At 39.6% G+C, this 15,000-nt stretch overlaps 1 protein-coding gene across 1 annotated transcript in view; it reads left to right on the forward strand.

The window, feature by feature from the left end:
- LOC144975782 (uncharacterized) overlaps positions 1-15,000 on the forward strand; it is a 107,424-nt gene that overhangs the window by 56,513 nt on the left and 35,911 nt on the right. Inside the window, exons 15-20 of the mRNA XM_078919970.1 lie at positions 1-138; positions 2,919-3,098; positions 4,955-5,034; positions 9,253-9,392; positions 12,513-12,616; positions 14,307-14,447. The exon at positions 1-138 is cut by the window's left edge and continues 86 nt beyond it. Coding sequence (XP_078776096.1) covers positions 1-138; positions 2,919-3,098; positions 4,955-5,034; positions 9,253-9,392; positions 12,513-12,616; positions 14,307-14,447 — 783 coding nt within the window. The remainder of the gene's footprint in view (positions 139-2,918; positions 3,099-4,954; positions 5,035-9,252; positions 9,393-12,512; positions 12,617-14,306; positions 14,448-15,000) is intronic.

The following is a 15,000-nucleotide window of genomic DNA, read 5'->3' on the forward strand; positions in this document are numbered from 1 at the left end:
AAGGGCACGAACCACTCCTTGGCAATCGTTGGCAGCAAGCATGACGTGATCATTGGTATCTATTCGTCCGGCAAAAAACTGACGGTCGGCCGCGTCACCGTTGAAGTGGGACCAGCAACTCCAATTCCCGAGATCGGAGTCAGTCTCTCTCTCTCTCTCTCTCTCTCTCTCTCTCTCTCTCTCTCTCTCTCTCTCTCTCTCTATCATCTATCTATCTATCTACATCTCTCATCCTTTTTATCTATCTATCATCTATCTATCTCTCTCTCTAACTCTCTCTATCTCTCTTCCTCTCTCTCTTCTATCTCTCTTCTCTCTCTCATCTCTCTTACTCTCTCTCTCTCTTCTCTCTCTCTCCTCTATCTATCTATCTTCTATCTATCTATCTCTCTCTCTCTCTCTCTCTCTTCTCTACTATCTATCTATCTTCTATCTATCTCTCATCTATCTCTCCTCCCTCATCTCTCTCTATCTCTATCTATTCTACTCTATCTCTCTATCTCTCTATCTCTCTCTTTCTCTCTCTCTCTACTCTCTCTATCTCTCTCTTCTCTCCTCTCTCTTCTCTTCTCTCTCTCTCTCTCTTTCATTCTCTCTCTCCTACTCTGACTCGTTCTCTCTCTCTCTCTCTGTCTCTCTCTCTCTCTTCCTCTTCTCTCTCTTTCTTCTCTCTTACTACTCTACTCTTCTCTCTCTCTCTCTCTCTCTCTCTCTCTCTCTTCTCTCTCTCTTCTCTCTCTCCTCCTTCTCTCTCTCTCTTTCTTTCTCATATTCTCTCTCCTTCTCTCACTCCCTTTGCCTGTTTCTCTCGTTCTCTCTCTCTTTCTCTCTTACTATCTCTCTTTCTCTCTCCTCTCTTTCTCTACTCTTTCTCTCTCTCTTTATCTCTCTTTCTCTCTCTCTCTCTCTCTTTCTTTCTTTCTTTCTTTCTCTGTCTTTCTCTTTCTTTCTTTCTTTTCTCTCTTTCCTCTATTCTTCTCTCTTTTTCCTCTTCTCTCTCTCTTCTCTCCTCCTCTCTCTCTCTTCTTTCTTTCTTTCTTCTCACTCTCTCTTCTTCTTTCTCTCTTCTCTCTCTTTCTCTCTCTCTCTTCTCTCTCTTCTTCCTCTCTCCTCTCCCTCTCCTCTCTCTCTCTCTCTTTCTCTCTCTCTCTCTCTTTATTTCTTTCTTTCTTTCTTTCTTAAAGTCTTTGCCTATCTTTCTCTATGTGGTATGAAGGGGACACGCCTGCCCTGTAATCATAAATAATAATGTGAAGTTGAATGTAAGCTTCAATTCAATTACAAAAACAGATCAAATGAACGTTTCGGGTTTCCCCTTTATCAACAAAACAGGATGAATGAAACACCACAGATGAATGAGATGATGTGGTAGTGGCGTAGTTAAGATGAATAAACATCTTTGTTTTGTTTATTCATCTTAACTACGCCTGTTTCATTCATCCTGTTTTGTTGAGAAAGGGGAAACCCGAAACGTTCATTTGATCTGTTTTTTGTAATTAAATTGAAGCTTACATTCAACTTCACGTTATTATTTATGATTACAGGGCAGGCGTGTCCCCTTCATACCACATAGAGAAAGATAGGCCAAGACTTAAAGAAAGAAAGAAAGAAAGAAATAGAGAGAGAGAAAGAATTGAATTGAGGCTTATATTCAACTTCACGTTATTATTTATTTATTCGAGCTTCGAGCAGCAACATTTACACTGGCCTGTAATCAGGAGGTTTAGGGAACATCCCAGTCGGACAGGCTGATTTATGGGGATGTTTTCTTCTTCTTGTACTTTTCTTTCTTGCTTTGTCTAGCACTGTTGACTCATCCAAATGTATTGGTATGACACTCGCTTTCGGATCGTAAGGTTCTGAGTTCGAGCCTCGCTCGGCGCATAGTTGAGCCCTTGGAAAAGGCTCTTTACTCACATTCTCTCACCGTTCTCATGTGTAAAATGAGTACCTGACCGTTAACAGCGTTGTCTCTGTCCGGAAAAAAAAATGTAATATCGCCTTACAGGCGTCATGTCTCGTTCTACATGTTACGTGTTGCTGTTGACCAGGGACCCCTTGTAAAGCGCTTTGAGCACATTTAGTGGATATTGCTCTTTATAAAATATCAATTATTATTATTCAATTCTTTATCTTACACCAGAGCCTGTGCCATTATTTTTTCATCCATGTGTATTAAGTTCTTTATCTGACACCAGCGCTTGTTCCCTAACTTGTTACTTTGAGATAATCAATCATTGCTTTCTTTCCCTTTATACCAATCTAGGAGTTCCCTTAATCCTTTACTTCAAGTATCTAGATACCCATTTTCTCTTGCACTTGAGCTTTTATATAGCGCAATATCCATTAAACGTTCTCAATGCGCTCCTAGCCAACAGCAACGTTTAACAGGTAGGTCGAGACATGACACCTGTTAGGCGACATTACAATTTTATCAGACAGGGACAACGCTGTTCACGGCCAGGTACTCGTATTACACTTGAGTACGATGCGTGCGCAAATGTGAGTAAAGAGCCTTTTCCAAGGGTTAAACTATGCACCGCTCAGAGCGGAACTCGAACCCAGGACCTTCCTATCCGAAGGATAATCTCATCCCACTAGAGACGCGTTATTGTTATTTGTGACCCATCGTCTGAAAACGGTAATATGTCGGAACGAACCAAATGCTTAAAAGCCGAATTTAATGTTAAACTGGTCAAAAATATAAATTGTTGGCATCAGCATCCTAAAATATGGTTGCCATTCCCCTCAATAAATGATATAAACTCAACACAAGTCTGATATTTCTGGCTAAAAATTCAATTTTCAACATCTTGACCAACTCGACTTAATACCGTTTTGAGGCGAAGGGTCACATTTCTCAACGGATAAGAGATTGCGCACTCTTCTAAACTCTTGACTGTTTCTCTCTTGTCCAGCCCGGGAACAGCCCAGATTTCAACATGTACTTTTCAACCGGGGAAAACACCGCTTCGTTCGGTCAAGCGGTCAAGTTTTATCTGGACTTCACTACCGTCAGAAACATCACATACAGCCCCTTGGACTTCGAGTTTATTATGGCCAACGAGAGCGGCAATCCAATGGCCCACATCTGTAAGGTACGTCACAGTGAAACTGTCTGCTCTACATCAACAAGTTATAAACTATAAAAATGACTATAGATAGTTCGAAGATGACGTCACTCATGTCTTTGTTATTGCTTTTTGCCATCCGCGTTCATGAGTAATGCTCACTGAACTGTATTAACCCGACTATAAACGTTCATGGATACACACAGTTTTATGTGTTGGTCCGTTATACTTCCGGATGGCATTGTTATGAGCTTCTTAGCCAAGCGCATACTATTTATAACCGCTTCAAAACAGAGCAAAATGCCAAACACGAAACGTTTCGGGCTCAAAACTCTTCTGCAGTCTACAACCAAAAAAACCCCCCAAAAAAACAACAATGAAGACATAAATACATTACTAAAAAAAAACAGATGGAGGGCAGAGAAATATTCGGTACGTCCTCTCCGAAGAAAAATTCATTTTTTGAAGTTGTTGTTTTCATTTTTGTTGGTTTGCTTATTTGTTTGTTTGTTTGTTTGTTTGTATTACTTTTTACAATATACAGCTTCTAGTAGCATAGTATAATTTTGCTACACACCAACAACTTATTAAGAATCAAACTTTTTGGAGTTTCGGACGTATTCCCAACCGTTGCACAAGCTTGCGAATGTGCGATGAGACTAAAGTTCGGAGTCCAAAGACCAAGACATTTGTAAACAAAGCAGCGTGTTTACATTTGTCTTAGCCAAGCGCATACTATCTATATTCATGTTTTCGTTCAACCAAGTCATCAATCACATGATTTGTTGCTGTCTAACGATTGGATATTTCTTTACAAATGTAAACACGCTGCTTTGTTTATGAACGTTGTAAACATACCCACGTGTCAAGCTGAATTAAATGACCAATCGTGATGTTAGATATTTAAAAAGCTGTGACACTTTTCACTAAGTGGGTCACTTTGAACACATTCTGCAATGTGACCAATAACCTCGAGCACATGGAAAGTTAATATAGATCATGCCCATTAACCAATATATTTTTGATCAATCCAAACATGGAATTTGTGACACACCTTCACACGTGCTCGGACAAACATACTTGGTTGTTTATAAATGATAACGTGAATGACACCACCCTCTCTCTAATCAGTGTTATTGTTTATATACCGCCAAATTGGTGAATGGTTATCACACTATTTTCTCCGTCAACTTCATTCTATCTATAGATAGTATGCGCTTGGCTAAGAAGCTCATAACATTGCCATCCGGAAGTATAACGGGCCAACACACAAAACTGTGTGTATCCATGAACGTTTATAGTCAGGTTAATACAGTTCGGTGAGCATTACTCATAAACGCGGATGGCAAAAAACAATAACAAAGACCCGTGTGACGTCAACTTCATTCTATCTATAGTTTTCTGTGTTGGTTCTATTGATCAAGCGGTAGACTAGTGGTTATTTTACATAGACACATAATACCATCGATAGTAGAACCTGTGTAGTTTGCTATGTCAACCAATCACTGCCATTGTTTACAGTATGACGACTGTCCGAGAGGCGTGGTTATCTAAGTGTCTGTTGGTAGAGCATTTGCTTCCTACGCAAAAGGACCGAGATCAATCCCGGCAATATGTTTTTTCTGACTCCCCTGTCCATCCAACAGTGTTGGGTAGACTGGTCGATTAGATCTGGCGAAAATTACTTTGCGATAGATTCTCGTCCTATCCAAAGGGCGGGAAGCATTTGCTAATGCAAGTTTCACGCTATAGGTAGAAACCTGGATAAACTCCGATCCTGCTCGAGTGACATAAAGGCTCTGGGGGATTAAATAATGATAATTTAAATTGAGCACGGTGTTTACAGTGGATAATTGCTAAATAAAAACGTTTTCTGTCTACAGGTAGAGGCTGAGGAAGTGGGAAAAAACTTGCCTTGTGTCCGAAAGGACTATATAGAAGCAATTTTGCAGAAAATCTCAAGGTAAAAATATATTATTTTTCTGTTATATTCTGAAAGAAAAAGCACGTTTTAAAAATGTTCTACGGAAAACCTGCCCTTCAAATATCAATCGATTAAAATGACCCTCATCTCGACAAATATTCTCAACCCTGGGACTTGGTCTAAGCGTACTCAATGCGCTTTACAAGGAGTCACTAGCCAACAGCAACACTAAACATGAAGGATGAGACATGACGCCTGTTATGTGATAATGCACCTTTGTTTTGGGACAGAGACAAGGCTGTTAACGGCAGGTGGTCATTTTCCACCTGAGTACGGTGAGAGAATTTGAGTAAAGTCTTTTCCAAGGACTCAACTATGTGCCTCGATCCTATAGATAGTTTGCACTTGGCTAAGAAGCTCAAAAACTTTGCAATCCGGAAGTATAACGGACCAACACACAAAACTATGTGTAACCATGAACTTTTATAGTTGGTTCATACAGTTTAGTGAGAATCACTCACAAACGCGGATGGCAAAATACAAAAACAAAATCTTGATTGAGGTCATCTTCGTTCTATCTATGGGACTCGAACCCAGTTTCCTTCAGAGTGCGGCAGTGGTGGTGACCAATCGTTGCAAAACAGTATTATGTCAGGGCGTCCCTCATCCCGTGAATTGAATTTTTACTTTAACTCATAAAATCTGAGTAAAAAAATATAGAGTGAATACATTTCCCACCAAACCCGTCCCTTGACTAAGACGTATTCCCATAGTGTCTCAATGTTGCGGCTTATTACAGGGAATGAGATTAGCGAAAGAGTAGCGTCCCTTGATTGGACGTCACCCATAGTCTGTGACGTCACCGGCGGAAAAGTTATTAGAGAGAGAACGTCATGTTGGTTGTGCGCATGCGTCTCTCGTCGCGAGTTACGAAATGTGGTGCAGTGATATTTTGCATGCGGGCTTAGCTATAGGGAATGAAATTAGCGGAAGAGTAGCGTCCCTTGATTGGACGTCACCTTACAGAGAGAACGTCAATTTGGTTTTGAAGTGTCTCAAGCCGCTTTCACCGGAATCGAGGACGAGAGAAGCATGCGCACAACCAACATGACGTTCCTCTCTAATAACTTTTCCGCCGGTGACGTCACAGTTTATGGGTTACGAAATGTGGTGCAGTGATATTTTGCATGCGGGCTTAATAGGGAATGAGATTAGCGGAAGAGTAGCGTCCCTTGATTGGACGTCACCTTACAGAGAGAACGTCAATTTGGTTTTGAAGTGTCTCAAGCCGCTTTCACCGGAAGCGAGGACGAGAGACGCATGCGCACAACCAACATGACGTTCTTTCTCTAATAACTTTTCTGCCGGTGACTTCACAGACTATGAGTGACGTCCAATCAAGGGACGCTACTCTTCCGCTAATCTCATTCCCTATATTATTTTAAGTGACATTACGAATTTTGAATACCGAAAGTGATAGACGAAACAGTTTTCTCTCAATGCCGAATTCCTGTTATCTTTTAATCGTTTGCAATAAAAAATATGACTAATTTTTTTAATGTTTACAGTAACCGTGTGCTGATTCTCTTTCTCGTGGGGAAAATATTCACAACAAAGTTGCATTCAGTGGCGAAGCTAAGCAAATAATTTTGATTTGTTTCAAATAGTTTAACAATAGATACCATTTAAGTAGTGCTTAACCATGTTGAAAAAAAAAGCTCACAGCGTTTATAATTTATCTCTTCCCTGATGGGCAAAGGACATGTGATATATTGGACGACACAAGCAGCCCGTTTGGTGCTTATACTTTTTTTGGGGGACAAAGACATTGGTTTAAGTGCTGTACAGTATAACCTTTTAAAGGAACCGCAGTTTTCAAATACAAGAGGTGCATAATACTCTTCAACAGTCGTAACGTCACTTCCTTCCTAATGACGCATGGTAACTTAGTAACACTGGCTCTAAACTATCGGAAAAATGGCGGACGCCCTTATGAAATATTTCTCCGGCGAGTATAAAGCGTATCCAGAAAAAGAGAAACACATACATTTGATCATGTTTTGACTTTTACACATTCTGATCACAAGACATATAAAAAGTTCTAGCCAGCATGAAAAATAAAAGGTAATGATTTTCTTTGTCTAGAACCAAGATGGCCGCCGTTGCCAGGCGGCGTGACATCAGACTATAGATAGTATGCAGATGACGTCACTCAGGTCTTTGTTATTGTTTTTTGCCATCCGCGTTTATGAGTAATGCTCACTGAACTGTATTAACCCGACTATAAACGTACATGGATACACACTGTTTTGTGTGTTGGTCGGTTATACTTCCGGATAGCAATGTTATGAGCTTCTCAGCCAAGCGCATTCTATCTATTGAATCGTATTAAGATCACATAATTATTAATTTGACCTGTCCATTCTGAGATCCTGCTTCCGGGCAATCTATCAATAGTATTTCTATTCGCCGCATTCCATGAAAAAGAGATCCGCGCTTCGCCTCTCTGGAGAAATACTTGTATCTATGTTTTCCTCATTGTGACAATTATGCATATGTAATCCATGTTGTTATCAGTTTTTTTTTCTAAATGTCGAAATCACAACAGGAAGCTACGCTTCTGGTTTTCAACTTTTAAAATGTAACAATTGTCAAGTGGACAGTTAATGTGTCCTTTTGAATTCAAGGTTGCAGTGTTAGTGAGTAGTGCATATGAATCTCGTGAAAAGTTAACCCCTAGTCAATAGGATTCAATAGTCGGACCGTCATTTCCTTCCTAATGACGCATGGTAACTTAGCAACACTGGCTCTAAACTATCGGATCAATGGCGGACGCCCGTATGAAATATCTCCCCGGCGAGCATAAAAGCGTATCCAGATGGGAAAAAAAACACATAAATTTGATCATGTTTTGACTTTTATACATTCTGATCATAAGGCATCTGAAAAGTTCTAGCCAGCATGAAGAATAAAAAGTAATGATTTTCTTTGTTTAGAACCAAGACTACTGAATCCAATTGAGAAGTGCATATGAATCTCGTAAAAAGTTAACCCCTAGTCAATTCCGTGGGGAGTTCAGTGATCGTAATCACAACAGAGTTCATTGTGTATGATATTGTTAACGTAAACCATCCCAAAGTCCACTCATCCTTGACCCTTCGTGTTTTATATAGATAGTTCGAAGATTACGCCACTTAGGTCTTTGTTATTGTTTTTTGCCATCCGCGTTTATGAATAATGCTCACTGAACTGTATTAACCTGACTATAAACGTTCATGGATACACACCGTTTTGTGTGTTGGTCCGTTATACTTCTGGATGGCAATGTTTGAGCTTCTTAGCCAAGCGCATACTGTCTATACCGTAAAGAAGAAAAATCCCAAAGTATGGTACTGTAACCAATGAAAAAATTATCGGTTTAATGTCACTAACAATTCTAGTGTTCGAGACAATTATCATTTAAATCTATCAGAAGATTGTGAAGATACCCACGTCAACGTGTGCGAATACCCCGACCCAACATGTACGTATTTGCAGGTCTGGTAACCCAAATTGTCACGGATTCATTGTTGTAATGGAAATACTTTGCAAATAATAAACCCCGCAAAATATTGTCCATTACAACAATGTTAAATCAAGCCTATAAAACACAATCACACCTTCCTTTCTTCCTGTTCAAAACTCCTTTGAAGTTTATAACCAATACTCCAGAGGACTAACAATTAATAGATTACATATTGAATCACAAGGTGACATAACCATTTTAGTAACATAATGTGCAGAGGCAGAATCTTGTGATTATGGGGCGTAAAAGGAGCAAGGACGGACGATCTGCAATGACAACCAGCATTTAGTTAGGCTAGAAAATAAGATGCCATCACACTGAAACCAGAAGATTCGTTGCACAATGTCCTCTGGAGGACTGGTTTCAAATTTCCAAGAAGATTGGAGAATGAAGTAAGCATCCATGTTGTGTGTGGGTGAAATCAAATCTATAAGCCATTCTGAGAGTGTACATCGCTAACTTATATAGCTTTTATGGGTTTTTTTTTTACCTTGAGCAAAATACTTAGCGCCTTTGTTCTTTTCTGCGGTGCTGCTCTGTGGCTGACGCCTGGATTGTTTCGGTTTGTTTTTATTGAGATAAACCTTTAAAATGTTCCGCCTGGGATAAAAAGGGAGATTAATTAATTTTTTTTTTTTGTATTTTAGAATCAACTATTTATTCATGACTTTATCAAATTGCGACAATTGCAGCTTTGGTGACAACGTGCACGACCGTGCTATCCTCAACTTACTATCAATATGTAACAAGGAAATATCCACTGACAGCAAGGAGGACCGCTTGAAGCTGGCGGTCTCTGTCTTGCTAGAAGAACAACCAGTCTATCAGTCCAGTAAGTACTGTTTTGAAGACTAAAATTATTATTATTCTACCTCTTGTCTTCCCTGCACCCTTGCCTTCCCCCGAAGTAGATCAACGCTGGATTCCGATGCTGGTAACGAATTCCACGGTCCTATGGAAGTCATCGGCATTGCCATAGAATTTTGTAGTAATAATATTATTATATGCTGTCTATTGATTCCCATATCATAAAACGAGCACGCTTGGATCACATGAGGCACAGTTTTATTGAAAGAGTAATCTTCATCCATCGTGGCTTGTACTCTTGAGCACGTTGCCGGTTAGCTGTCTCCACGTATCACGATTCTCTGCGGTGCGCGTAAAGTCTGTGTTGCTTTTAAAATCCCTTTTGGCCATGCATTCTTACACTCCTCGAAACTAGGGGAGAAGTTGCCAGGCTTCTCCCTCCACCAGTAAGAGGAGACACTGGGTGGTAGCGAATCGGCTTCGGTCGAGAACCGGCCTAACGGCACAATCGCTTCATCAGCGGGGAGTTTCCACCTGCCCAACATGTACCCGACATGAGAACGAACCCGAAATCGCAGAGCATCCAGTTGAACAGTGTGTTGTGACGAAGCTTCCGGTTTGAGACGGTGCACGAGTGCGGTAAAGAAGTTGCGGATTGGGTCGATCGTCATAACATAGTAGTGTGAGCACCATTAGAAGCTGCTGCCGTTCTTAGATTATTCAAACATGTCATTCTTTGTCGAAGAGTTAACATCCCCTTCTGTAAAACTCAGATTGTTACAGAAACGCAGGCAGACAAATCAAATCCTTTTTTTAGCTTGGGCGACCGAAGAATTTCAGCAATGACAGAATTTATGAAGGACAATAGACAAAGCCGAAAGGACTCTGCTGACTCAATGATAACAAATAAAGTATTGGACTGGAACCCTTAGGACAGAAGATCAAAGGGAAGGCCACGGTGAACATGGAGAAGAATTAAAGAAGCTGATATACAGAGAAATGATAAGACAATGAACAAGATAAAAAAAAAGTTAGCTCAGGATAGAGAAGGATGGAAACTGTTTGTCTGTGGCCTATACCCTGACCCCGGGTGAAAAAGACAATGATGACAGTGATGATTATTATTTGTCTTCCTCTAGATCTCTTTCTTGCGATCATCTCAGATGTTACCAACTTTTCTATTCCATCTCTTCTCCACGCATGTCCTAGAAACCACCAACTGTCTCTTTCTGAAGATATCTATTAATATTCTTCCCTTCGCCAACACTTCCTCATTCGTATACTTTGAATAATATACAGAGCCAAATTTTGAGTACATAAGGTGTTTCATTCGACAGTGCTTCGTCCTGATTCTAAAGATGACACTTTGTTCTCCTAGGTCCAGAATACTTACAGCATAAATTTTCATGTATTTATATGAACGTTATTCCTGGCCCCTTTAACTAGTTCCTTACCAAATATAGGAAAATCGTCACATATGTAACGTTTGAGCATTTTTCAAGATTTGTTTTATGCAGAACAAAATTTTAAGATGAATCTTTGAAAGAATATAGATATTGTAAACCTCGTTTTGCTGCACAAAATTACGTAAGACATGTCATTGCTCTTGAGTTTGGGTGTAAAAAATTGGTTATTGTGTTGGGGAAATGTGACATTTTGGGAAAAGTCCTAAACATAGTCGGTAAGGGGAGAGTTATATTTAAATATCATATTCATCATCATCATCATCATTGCCTTTTTCACCCTGGGTCAGGGTATAGGCCACAGACAAACAGTTTCCATCCTTCTCCATCCTGAGCTAACTTTTTTTTATCTCATTCCATGTCTTACCACTTCTCTGTATATCAGCTTCTTTAATTCTTCTCCATGTTCCTCGTGATGATGGAGTTTTGCTCTCCGGGCTCTGCAGGCTCTTCAATTTGTTCTATGTGTGCCCCTTGTTTAGTAAGTTTGACCGCGTCTTCGTGTCCATCAATTCCAGCGTGTACTGAATGTGCGGCTATGTGGTCTAGTGGTATGACACTCGCTTTCGGATCGGAAGGTCCTGGGTTCGAGCCTCGAGCTCGGCGCATAGTTGAGTCCTTGGATAAGGCTCTTTACTCACATTCTCTCACCATACTCAGGTGTAAAATGAGTACCTGGTCGTTAACAGCGTTGTCTTTGTCCGAAAAATTGTAATATCGCCTAACAGGCGTCATGTCCCGTCCTACATGTTAAATGTTGCTGTTGACCAGGGACCCCTTGTAAAGCGCTTTGAGCACATTTAGTGGATATTGCGCTATATAAAGCTCAATTAAGATTCAAATCGTCTTTATGCTGCTATGTCATCTTCTGTCCGGAAGGTCCAGGATTCGAGTTCCGCTCTAAGCGGTGCCTAGTTGAGTCCTTGGAAAAGGCTCTTTACTCACACTCTTTCACCGTACTCAAGTGTAAAATGAGTACCTGACCTGTACAGTGTAGTCTCTGTTAGAAGAAATTATAATATCGCTTAACAACACCATGTCTCGCCCAAAATGTTATGTGTTGTTGTTCGCTAAGGACCCCTGTAAAGTGCTTTGAGCACTCTTAGTGGATATTACGCTATATTTATGCTTATCCCAATAATACAATCAAATCAGCACTAGGGTCACTGCCGGCTCACCAACAATCTTCGTGGTATTTTTCTGTTGAACTCATGACCTCGAGAAGTCGCGAGAAGGACTCAAGAATTTTACTATCTACGGTCCGACTAAAAGCCGTCCGGAGCCGTCCGGAGCCGTCCGGAGCCGTCCGGAGGTCATCTAAAGCATTCTTAAGCCACCCGGAGGCCCTCAGACCTGTACGAACCTTTCCAGAAGTCTTTCGACTTCCGAAAGCTCCTCAAATTACGCGGACGGCTCCGGACGGCTTTTAGTAGGACCCCTATCTACGCTTGACACCATTTTTTTTTTTGGAATGATGGATGGCGTTGATTGTAGAGCGTCCCTCTCGTGGCCAGACGAAGGTGTTGTAACAATCAGGTCGTGGGTTCGAATCCTCACGCCGGAAAGTTTTTATTCTCTATTGTTCTCTTCAGGCATTTCACTAGTCACATCATTTATTGTTATTATCGAGGGTTACGTGTCTCATGATCACGATTTGGTGACATGTTGTTTCCTCTCACCAGACAACAAGACCTGGTTTAGTTCAGGGGTGATGTATAGTGACAAAACATTATGGGTTGGACAGCTGGCCATGTATGCTAGAACCACTGCCGGTCCACCAACAGCTGTGAGTCTAACTCTAAAATTATATAGTATCATAATTTTTGACAAATAATGTTGTCTAGGCCATGCATAACATTATATATGATGAGGATGATGATGATGATGATGATGATGATGATGATGATGATGGTGATGATGATGATGATGATGAGATGATGATGATGAATGTGATGATAGATGCTATAACTTTGATGATGATGTTGATGATGATGATGATGATGATAATAATAATATATAATAATAATAATAATAATAATAATAATAATAATAATAATAATAATAATAATAATAATAATAATAATAATAATAATAATAACAACAACAACAACAACAATATATTTCTTCAGCGCCTAAGCATCAACTTAAAAGGGCTCTGCTCTCTTTACAATAAAGTCAAACACACACCCCCCCCCCCCCAACATACACACACACACACAAACAAACTAATACACATAGACTCAGACATATGTAAATAATATTTTAAAGAACACATTAATCATAAATTGTCCTGTAAACTAATTCAATCTTACGATGCTTGTTAAATGTTAGAACATTCGAATCAGATTTTGTTCTAAAACTGAGATGGTTCCATACAGTGGAGCAGTAGAGTTAAAAGCTTTTTGGAGAAAATATATTTCTTTCATTAAAAAAGATTTTGATGATCTTAAGACAAGACTTCAATAAGGTCTTGTAAGTAAGAAGGACCCACATTATAATAATAATAATAATAATAATAATAATAATAATAATAATAATAATAATAATAATAATAATAATAATAATAATAATAATAATAATAATAATAATAATAATCTTTATTGTCCATAAATATGGCAATTTGTCATTTAGTTACCCTTGTTATAACGTTATATGATAACTATAACAATGAACAGATATTTCACTCCTACTTATTCTCTCTCTCTCTCTCTCTCTCTCTCTCTCTCTCTCTCTCTCTCCTCTCTCTCTCTCTCTCTCAAACTTACTAATTTCTCTATTCTGTAAAATAACATTAAGGTCTGTAAGAAAGAATTGTCGAGTAACTACAATCTTCTGCTTATTAACATAGAACATTGGGAACCAGATAAAAAGCGTTACAATAATCTATTCTACTAAGTTGAGTATTAATTGATAACAATATCCAGCGTTACTTAATAAAAATCAATAGAATACTTAGCAAAACTAATAGAGGTAAATATCTAGTATAAGTATGAGAGAGATACTGAATGAATATTGTTACATAATATGAGGATCTATGATGAATGATAGATGATGAATGATTGAAGATGATGATGATGATGATAATGATGACGATGATATGATGAGATGATGAATGATGATGATGATGATGATGATGATATGATGATGATGAAGATGATGATGATGATGATGATGATGATGAGATGATGATGATGATGATGATGATGATGATGATGATGACGATGATGATGATGATGATGATGATGATGATGCATGATGATGATGATAGATGATGATGATGAAGATGATGATGATGAATGATGATGATGATGACGGCGATGATGATTATGATGATGATGATGATGATGATGATGATGATGATGATGATGATGATAATGATGATGATGATGATGATGATAAATGATGATGATGACGATGATCATGATGACTTTTGGAACGAGGCCAATCCAGAAATAATTTACCATTCTTCCAATTAGAACATACCTCCTCACGTCACCCACGAACCCTTCAACGCCAGCATCACCCACGTCCCTCACGGCTATTCCTCTAAGCACTTCATCCATATAAAATTGGCCCCCAACGAGACTACCAACATAAAGCTCAACCTCACTGCAATGGTAAGTTCATAAAATGTATTCGACTCTTCTGGCAGTGCGGCTATGTGGTCTAGTGGTATGACACTCGCTTTCGGATCGGAAGGTCCTCGGTTCGAGCCTCGCGCTCGGCGCATAGTTGAGTCCTTGAAAAAGGCTCTTTACTCACATTCTCTCACCGTACTCAGGTGTAAAATGAGTACCTGGCCGTTAACAACGTTCTCTTTGTCCGAAAAATTGTAATATCGTCTAACAGGCGGCATGTCCAGTCCAGAATATTAAGTGTTGCTGTTGACCAGGGACCCCTTGTAAAGCGCTCTGAGTACATTTAATGGATATTGCGCTATTTAAAGCTCAATTTTTTAAAATCGTGTCTAGAATTTCACTTGGGGATCCAGATAACTCATTTTGGTAGAGCTCTGGCTTCACACGCAAAGGGACCGAGATCGATCCCTAGTGATGTCGGGATTTTTTTTTCGGACCCCCATGCTGTCAACCCAACCCAGCAGTGATTGGGAGCTGGGTCTGGCGGAAAGTACGTTGCGATAGACATAACTAAAGTCCAATCCAAAGGGCA

The sequence above is a fragment of the Berghia stephanieae genome, chromosome 6 (assembly GCF_034508935.2).
Source record: "Berghia stephanieae isolate SIO BIC M18660-M18661 chromosome 6, UCSD_Bste_1.3, whole genome shotgun sequence".
Taxonomy (NCBI): domain Eukaryota; kingdom Metazoa; phylum Mollusca; class Gastropoda; order Nudibranchia; family Aeolidiidae; genus Berghia; species Berghia stephanieae.